The sequence below is a fragment of the Octodon degus genome, unplaced genomic scaffold, assembly GCF_000260255.1.
Source record: "Octodon degus isolate 3935 unplaced genomic scaffold, OctDeg1.0 scaffold00007, whole genome shotgun sequence".
In the NCBI taxonomy this organism is placed as follows: Eukaryota; Metazoa; Chordata; class Mammalia; order Rodentia; family Octodontidae; genus Octodon; species Octodon degus.
The window spans coordinates 23,534,918-23,544,725 of NW_004524583.1; the positions used below are offsets into that span (position 1 = coordinate 23,534,918).

At 41.2% G+C, this 9,808-nt stretch overlaps 2 protein-coding genes across 2 annotated transcripts in view; both read right to left on the reverse strand.

Moving 5' to 3' along the window:
• Pcnx4 (pecanex homolog 4) overlaps nucleotides 1-563 on the reverse strand; it is a 46,620-nt gene extending 46,057 nt beyond the window's left edge. Inside the window, exon 1 of the mRNA XM_023701635.1 lies at nucleotides 557-563. Coding sequence (XP_023557403.1) covers nucleotides 557-563 — 7 coding nt within the window. The remainder of the gene's footprint in view (nucleotides 1-556) is intronic.
• Nucleotides 7-9,808, reverse strand: part of LOC111813084 (pecanex-like protein 4) — a 21,357-nt gene continuing 11,555 nt past the window's right edge. The window contains exons 2-3 of the mRNA XM_023703100.1: nucleotides 1,261-2,002; nucleotides 7-702 (exon numbers count right to left, since the gene is read on the reverse strand). Coding sequence (XP_023558868.1) covers nucleotides 663-702; nucleotides 1,261-1,949 — 729 coding nt within the window. The 5' untranslated portion in view covers nucleotides 1,950-2,002 and the 3' untranslated portion in view covers nucleotides 7-662. The remainder of the gene's footprint in view (nucleotides 703-1,260; nucleotides 2,003-9,808) is intronic.

Consider the following 9,808-nt stretch of genomic DNA (forward strand, 5'->3'; position numbering starts at 1 on the left):
CTTAATTAAATATCCAATTTTATCAATTTAACTTCTACCATCTAAGAAGTAATAGAACAGCTTAGTCAAGTTCTTTACCACTTTGTAACAGAAGTTACCTTCCTTCCACTATCAAATAACATGTTCCCTATTTCCCTCTGTGATCTCATCAGAACTAGCCTTACCATCTCTATTATCTAGGATGACTGTCAAGTATCTTCCACCTTCTACCCATTCATTATCCAGTCTCAAAGCCACGCCACATTTTTAAGCATTTGCTGCAGTGTACCAGTGTACCAGCAAATTTTCTTTATACTAAAATCTTGGGCTGATACAACAAAACACCATGAACATGGTGCTGGCTTAATTTATTTTTTCACACTTGTTGAGGCTAAAAGGCCATGGTCAGGCTGCCAGTATGGTCAGGGTTTTGGTGAGGGTACTCTTCTAGGTCTACAGATGGCTACTTTCTTGCTGTGTCTTCACATGGTGAACAGAGAAAGATCGCACTCTCTTGTTTCTCTTATAAGGGCATGAATCCCAATAGAGTAGGGCCCCATCTTCAAGACCTAATTACCTCCCATGTCCAGGTAACATCATATTTGGGTTTAGCAATTCAACATAACAATTTGGCAATGAGGAAAGAGAAGCACAAACATTCAGTTCATAACATGCCTATACATTTATACCTGGACAGTAACCTGGGAAAGAGAAAGCTGCAATCTATAGAAAAAGAGAAAGAAAAGTCAGATTTAGAAAGGGATGCAAAATTTGTTATAAACATTTTGTAGATAATTATGCTTCTAGGTATCTTTTGAAAGATTTTCTAGCTTTTCTATAACTACAGTCAATACTCTATGTATGTTAGTATAACAAAATCAGAAATAGTTCTTTATTCATCTTAAATTCACTCTATCTGTATGTAACACATACATTTTACATTATTTCTATTTGTCAAGCAGAGAAAATTCTTTTCACAGGTTTATCCAGGTTATTGTACAGATTTTCACAGCTCTTTAAAGTAATACACAGGATTGAGAAATTGCTCTTTTACCCATAAAAGGATGGTTTTATTTTACTCTGATGAGATTTAACTACTGCTTTATAGTATAAATATATCAGAGATTAGTCCTAAAAAGTTAATCACCAAAATAACCTATCATCTTTTAAGATTCTAATCCACAAATTCATTTGTTAAAAAAAAAAAAAAAGTAAAGAGAGTTCTTAATAGATACTTAAAAGAAAGCTAGTTATGAAGTATTTGGTAGGTTTTTTTTTTACCTGTGTGCAAGGTCCACAGAAACAAAGAAAAAGATATAAAGAGGTCTCATGAGAGGAGTGATTTCATAGGTATCCTGGGTTTGGAAAGTTGCAGTCTCCATAGGTGTGTTTACAATTAATGAATATTCTCCTATACACAGCGTCATCCACCCAAAGATAAATAATGGAGCGGTGCCTCCTGCACAGCCATACAGCAAGGTCAGTCTCCTTGGGAGCAGATACCACGTTCCAAGACCACATAACAATCCAGCAAGAACAGAATGAAAAACTGCATTGGCTACGTATTTCTTGCCCGGAATTAGAAATCTGACAGTCTCAGCACCAGCACAACTTGTAAACTCATGCTCGTCTTCTTCTGCTAAGACATCTGTGGTGAGCATTCTTTCCACTGTCACTGACTTGGTCTTGGCCTTTACACTTGTGAACTGGACGACAAGCGCAGCAACAAGCATCAGTCCACCTGAAAGGGCCGCTGTGAGATAGTCTTCTAGGACACTTAGTTGATACAGAAGTGTTCCTAAACCACCCAAAACCCATGGCATCAGGAAAAGGATAATCTGATTAACATATATGTAAGGAGGGGCCCAATACCCTAATCTGAGTCGAGGGCCTCCAAGAATAGTCTGTGGAAGGCGCTTCAGAAAGAAGTCCTGCTTGTAATCATTCAGCAGAGGCACATCTGGACTCATCCTTCTCACTGGGAGATTCTCACAGTCATAGCCTTTCCTGGAACCAGCGGTCTCTGAGAAAAAGGAAAAGAAGGCACTATTTGAAAACACCACACTTGAAACATGGAAGGAAAAAAAACCCCACATTTCTATTTTCACTCCTGAATACTTTTAAGGACAGGACTTACCTTTACTTCTGTGGCCAACACATGTATACTTGGTACCAAATTGCTGATTTTGAAAACTCAAAATAAGTAAGTTTTTTTTACAAACATATGCTTCATTACTTTACCTACATCCCCATATTTGAAATTAGATCTTAGCTCATATTTTTAAGATTGCGAGGCCAAAAGTTCAATTGATGGTACTACTATCAATTAAAACCTGCCAGTATTTTGGACATCTCCCAGTGAGTTTTTGTTGACTTAAGAGTAAATGTGGGGGCTGGTAAGATGGCTCAGTGGTCTAAAGCACCTACTTAGAACAAGCTAAGCTAAACAAAGCACAGGGACCACGGTTCAATCCCCAGCACCACATCCAGCCAGCCCCGCCCCCTGGTGGGCTGAGCTGGCCACACACACACACACAAAGTAAATAAATAAATATTTTTAAAGAAAGAGTAAATGTGTTAAGCTGTGTAATGAACACCACTTGGTATAGCACAAAATTTGCCACAGACCAAACAATATGTATATTAACATGATAGTAATGTTTTAATAAAACTTTATAATATTTATCCAAATAGGCTATAAGCCAGACTGACCCTGAGGGCCATCATTTGCCAACTCCACACTATGAAATAGGAATGTCATTTACAATTCTTCTGAGTTGAAATGGAAATAAAAGTAGAAAAATGGAAATACTGTTATTCATATCACTTAATAGCATATTAGGATTTTCCAACAATTTAAAAAGTCAATGCTGCTAAAATAAGTAGCATTTCAATGAACACCCATATAATCATTTCCAGATTTTTTTTCAGCCATCATAAATAGGACTTCATTTATCATTATTAAAAATCTGGATTTTTTTTTTAAATCTGGGTCTTAAACAGACTCTTGGACTGGTGGCTCATATCCATCAGCTTGTTCAACTTTAGCTCCAGTCTCATCTCCAGTAGCCTTTCCAGAATTACTACCTTCATCATGAAGTTCCATGAGTTTTCCCAATTCAAACTTGGGCTTCTTCAGCATTTTTACTTTTTGACGAAGACATCATGGAGAGGGTAGATTGACAAGCCTTTTCTATGTCTTTCCCAATGCTGTCTGGAATCAGTTTATTGACCACTTCCTTCAAGTCATTTGTCTGCACCTCAGAGGTCATGATTTCCATCATCTTCCGGATCTGGCTTCTTCAGCATTTTTACTTTTTGACGAAGACATCATGGAGAGGGTAGATTGGCAAGCCTTTTCTATGTCTTTCCCAATGCTGTCTGGAATCAGTTTATTGACCACTTCCTTCAAGTCATTTGTCTGCACCTCAGAGGTCATGATTTCCATCATCTTCCGGATCTGGTAAAACTGCTGGTGCTGAGCATAAGAGGTCTTCCATACCTGATTGTTGTGTTTTTTTAGTAAAGCCAACTCAGAACAGTCAAAGCAAATAACCATCGGTAGTTTTGACATCAACATGAGCTTCAATCATGGTCTGTCATTTTTTGACCATGGAACACATTTTGTCAAGGGTGAGGTCCATGCCCTGGAAGTTAGTCAGGCAGTTTTTGCCCTGAACATCTTCAGTGATTAGCTTGAATTTTCTAAAGGCAGCTTCATCATTTTGCAGATCAGCAAGGCTCACTTCAAACACACAACCTTTGAGCCCATGAGATGCAATTTTGGTTTCTGGAGTTCTGGTGATGAGTGTTTTTCCAGTATTTCTTATGTTGAACATAACTGGCACCTTCACATCACACCAGTCTTTTTAAAGAAAGTATATCAACCACTTTCTTCTTGGCTCCTTTTTGGCTGCCTTTTGTAAGGCGGTAGTTCTTGCCTACCGCCATGGTGCTGCTCAGAGAGCCAAAAGAGCTCCAGATTGTTGAGTACTAAGTACAAGCTGAAACTAGATTTTAGGTGTCAGAGAAAGCACTTAATTTTATTAGCTATGCTACCATTCGAAGTAACTTAACAATTCATTTTTTAGCTGTTCTGTTGACAGTTTCCAAACTCTACCAGTGTTGCTGGAAAAAGTGAGTCAACAGTAGCCAGTAGCTCAGGAAAAGATGAAATTTCACTGATGTTACCAGATGCTAGAGGAGTAATCTCTAAAGTCTGAAGTGGTGATTATAGAGAACTCATCTTATTTATAGAATGGTGGATGAAGTTTCAAGAACTAGAGAAGATTTTAGTTGAAGATTATGGTACAATAGGTATCTGGGGTAAGCACAGTTGTACATAGCAGGTTGGTTTTAGCACATTGATAGATGTTTCAATTTGATGACAAATCATATCCTTTAGCTAAGTTCAGTGGAAGAGAACAGAATGGCTGCAGTTAGGTCAGAATTTCTCCCTCATTCCCCCTTTAAGGGGAATCACCATTTGAGTCTACTAGGACCGTCAAGTATAGGTAGGGCTTAAGTACATCAAACTCAGATAACCCCTCAGAAGGGGGGGGGGTCTCTCCTAAAGAGCTGTCTCAATTAACCACTGAATTAAACTACCTGCACAGCAACCCATGAGAGAGAGAGAGAGAGAGAGAGAGAGAGAGAGAGAGAGAGAGAGAGAGAGAACACTCCAATAGTGATGATCAGGGCAGTAAATATATATAAAGGACTTTAAGTCCTTTTACTTGTCAAACCACTGTTTCAGTAAACTTGTAAAATGGATCATTAATTCCAGAATTTTTGGCTAGTTCTTTTGACAGTGTTGTTAGACCTTGGAGGGCTTTGGTCATTGTGCCCCCAGGGATGGTATTGCTTGGAATAAAAGTACAGTGTTGGGTTTCTATCATAACAGATACCACTTTTTTCTGTTAGAATCATATCCAGACCAAGTCTATTTTTTTCAGCTAGTTGTTCAGCTAGTTTCGTAAGAGTTCCCCAGGTCTAATGGATAAGCCTTTGTTGATTATAGTAAACATAGTTTATCCAATCTATATCTTTGCGGATAGTGCCCCACCAGAACAGCGAACTTTTAAATCCTTCAGCTACGTGGAGTTGAGTTTTAAATTCACTGGGGACCCCTCATGAGACCCCAATGCCATTCATGCAGACAGCAGGGCCAAAGGAACCTGGGGCTGATTTATTTAGTGGCATCTGACCTCTGAGCAACTATGAAGGAAATAATCAGTTGGACTATAACACAGTTCCAATCCCATCACTGGGAAGTTGGGTACAGAGATTTGTCACATACCCACCATACATTTCCCCATGTAGTGAGCTTCTTGGGCTGTGTTAGGGGTAAGTCAGTGAGGTTTCTAGGGAATGGACATCTTTGAGTATTGCCTACATCCCAGTGGTTTTAGTTCCTTGATGCATACGTTGAACTACTAATTTGGGATGGCCTGAGTGAGGAGGCTGCCAGGTAGAGGGATACTAGGAAGAGCAGAGCTGGAGTCTGACAGGCCTAGTCAGGTCCCTAGCTTCAGGACTGGAAAACAAGGTGATAAGTCATCCCTACTGTTTCCCTACTGCCACTGGGAACAACTGAGAGTAACCAATCCCAAGACTGATAATAAGTATAGCAGTAAACACATGTATTTTTTGGCTTTCTCAGTGTGAGGGTAGATTTAACAGTCCAGAGTCTTACAGCAAAAAGTAAGGTTAGAGGTTTAAGGAGTCCTGGGAAGAAGGGTGAGCCAGTCAAAACTCCCCAGGTCACTGTCCTCAGGCTCTGTGAGGAGGGCTTGGCTCTCTGGAGATGGGGGATGGTCTTCTAGGAGTTGTTTGGATCTGGTGAGGCCTCCCAGACCTCAGTGATGGCAGGGCTCTCCTGATGTGGTGTGATGTAGCCAAGGCTGGACCTCCGCAACCTTTAACAGCTGTGGAATTGAACCCAGTGGGCCCAGGTGAACATGAAATGCAAAGGGCCACAGGAAGGTGGTCAGTCATGGGGCTTTGGTTTCATGGCAGAACATGGTTAAAGTTGTCTTCAAGGTCTGCTTTATCTGTTTTACCTTTTTAAAGCTCTGAAGCCAATAGGAAGCATTTCAGTTAACTTCTTTCTCCTTGCTGCCCCAAAATATCTGACACTCAAAATTAAGGAAGGAAAGATTTATTTAGCTCAGCTTGCGGAGCTATTTAGCTCAGGTTTCAGTTCATATTCAGCTGGCTCCAAGGTTCAGTGGTAAATGGAAGAAGTCAGCAGTTCATGGTGGCAGAAAACAGTAAAACACAAAGGGAGGAGCCAAGCAGTGGTAGACAGCAAGCCTCTCCCTTCTTTACACTGCCTTCAAGCTTTGTGACCTAGGCTGGGGGTAGCACTCACACCCATAATTCGAGCATTAGATCATGAACTAATCACAAAGCTACATGAGGCTTTGGGAGGACACCAAGATATAAACCATAACAGGCAGTATACAGGTTGCATTTTATTTGGAGCAGTATACTGAGGTTTTCAGTTATTCCTGCCACAAAGGCGAGGCTGCTATCACCTCCTATGGGCTGAAGCAGTCTACATCTGAGAATGGTTTCTTGGAGAAATGTTTGATTGACTTTGGAGGACTTTTCTGTTTGGGCAGGTAAAACTTTTATTCAACTAGAGAACATACAGACTAGTACCAGAAAATATCTGTGTCCTTTGTTAGGTTTGACTTCTGTGAAGTCTATCTGTGTATCTCCAAAGGTGATGTTTCATTCAGTTGGATCCTGGGGGGTGGGGTGGGGTGGGGGCTCAGGCCTCTGAGTCAGATAACTTTGAGCACAAGTTTGGCATCTTGGGATAGACAGTAGAGTAGATGCTGGCCAACTGTGGGATATAATAGTAGTGGCCCAGGAGCTTTTCCATGGCTTTTTTTCCCTCCATGCATTAATTGTGGTGTTAAGCCATCTCTGTGGGGCGACAGTTTGTCCATCTTGGAGTGTCCACCAGGAGTTGTGGCCCTTAATGGCTTGTTCTTGTTTTGCCCAGTCATCTTCCTTTACATATATAGGGAATTAATTTTTGATTACCATCATGGTGTCAGAAGAATAACTCGGTGACCCAGTTACTGGAGAACCAGCGATGTTGTTACTCAGGAGATCCAGTACAGCAAGTGGCACCTGGATGGTTAGGGTGTGCCTAAGGTGAGATTGTCAGCTTTCTTGATCAGAAGGACAGTAACTTTTAGAGCACGGAAGCAAAGGGGCCAGCTCTTAGTGACTGGATCCAAGTGTTTGGACAGGTAGGCCGCTGGGCACTTCTAATGGCTGACAATTTGAATAAGCATCTTTGAAGCCACATGCCATTTATCAAGAAACAAGTTGAAAGGGTGAGTTGCACCTGGAATTCCCAAGGCTGGGGCTGTATAGAGAGCCTTTTTAATGTCATTTTCATATTCTGAGTTTCAGTTGAAGGTATGTTTTCCAGACAAGGCATCATATGGGCGTCTTGCTTGTTTCTGCAAACCCATGGATCCAGATTCTGCAGAAGCCAGCAGTTACAAGTAATTTTTTGGAGTTTGCCTTTCTTGTGATTGGACTAGGATGAACCACATGACCTCTTTTTTCTCTGGTCCAACTGCATGGTGTCCCTGACATCTGACATTATTTATTTTATTTTTTATATTTATTTGTTTGGTATCGGGGATTGAACTTGGGACTTGTGCTTGCCAGGTAGGCACTTGTACCACTGAACTGTATCCCTAGCCCATATGTGACTTTTTGTTTGTAGGTTTGTGCCTTTTTCCAAGATACCTTGTAGCCAGTTTCTGTCAGATGTTGTAACTTTTGTACCCTCCCAGAACGCAGCTTGGTTGTCATTAGACAGATCATCATCAGTGGGAAGGATGAAGTGATATTCTGTGCCAGGGAAGCCAGCAAGGTCAGCTGTGAGGGTTTCCACAAGGACGGTAGGTGAGTTTTTGAATCCTTGGGAAGGCGAGTCCAAGTCAGTTGACTTTTGAGTCCAGAAGTAGGGTCTTCTCATTTGAAGGGGAAGAGGAGCTGGCTGAAGAAGCTAGTAGAAGGCAGAAGAAGGCATCTTTTACATTCAGGCAGGTGTACCAGCAGGCTGTGGGTGGCAGAAAACTGAGAATAATACATGGGTTTGGGACCACAGGATGGAAGGCAACCATGGTGGCACTGATAGCTTTAGGATCCTGAACTGGATATGCCCCAGTGGGTTTCTTTACAGACAAGAGAGGTGTACTTCAGGGTGATGAACAGTTTAGAAGTATTACATAGTATTGAAGTCTCTAGGTGTGTGGTTGTATTCTTTTTTTTTTTTTTTTTTTTTTTTTTAAAGATAGCTTTTTTAAAAAATATTTATTTATTTATTTGTGTGTGTGTGTGTGTGGCCAGCTCAGCCCACCAGGGGGCGGGGCTGGCTGGCATGTGGTGCTGGGGGATTGAACCATGGTCCCTGTGCTTTGCTAAGCTTGTTCCAAGTAGGTGCTTTAGACCACTGAGCCATCTCTCCAGCCCTGTGTGGTTGAATTCTTAGTCAAGCCCCTTGTGGCATAGGGTACTGTCTGATACACGTAGGAGTTGCCCTGGGATGCAATTTCACAATCAGAGGTGGGTGGCTGATGGCCAGCCAGTCCAGGAGGAGAGTCTTCAGCCCATACGAGGGGGAAAAAGTCTTGCGAATTGTGGTTTCCACTGTGTGTGTATCCATCAGTTGCCACTCTTCTTCTTGGGAAACACAGCCAAGTAGGAAACATGGCTGTGGAGTTGGAAAGGACAGAAGAAGACTGTCCCAGAAAGAAGGTGATGGTAGCAGCTAACTTTGATAGGATGTCTCTCTCCAGAAGTGGGATTGGGCATTCTAGCACACAGAGGAACTCATATGATCTCATGTCCTCCCATGCTGCAAGTTTGTGGCTGGCAGAAGGGGTGAGTCTCAAGTTGCCCCGGGATGATAAACTTTTTTTCTGAGAGAGGAGCAATAGGTTGGGTGTTCTGCTCCACTGTTAACTAAGAAAGTCATATTTCGGCCCCCAACATGGATGTGGACCATGGGCTCGGGGTGCCCAACTGAAGAAGGGAGCCCTGTCTGGCCCAATTTGAGCCTGTCAGACTGATGAAAAGTTTGCCATCTAATCCAGGTTGAAAGTTTTGAGAATCTTTATTTTTTTAGTCTGAGTGGGCATTTATATTTCTAGTGTCCATAGCTTTTTTGAGCACATTCATGGATATTTCAATTTGATGGCAAATCGCAAGATTTAGCTGAGTTCGGTGAACAAAATGACTGCAGCTTTATTGCACAAAATGGCTGCAGTTAGGTCAGGATTTCTGTTTTACCAGAACTGAGGAAGCAAATTGGACCTCTATATCCTCCTTTAGTGTAGACTGTCTTCATTTAATTATCACAAAAATCTAAGTACAATGGTTTCCTTCAAGAATGAAGAGAAAACAGACCAAGAAGTTTGAAGAGCATATGAGTTGCCTTGAGAAGCTTCAGAAACATGAGAGGAAACTGGGATGTGATATGTGTTATTTTTAACAGAATTTTAAAAAACTGAAAATTTCTCCAAGAGTCAATTCCACTTTTCCAAAGACTATTTCATAAAAAGAAGTCTATGAATAAAGAAGTCTGAGGAACCTTACGCTAGACTGTGATCTACATGGTTACAAGCAAACCAGTGATACTGACACCTTTTTGAAATAAAAAACATGACCATAATCCTGCTTAAAATATATTGAGTTTTGAAAATTTATTTGACCGTGGAACCCATTTTTTTCATGAATTGTAACACCACCATATAAATTAGTAATTTATAGAGCCTTTTTACCAAGATGGCGC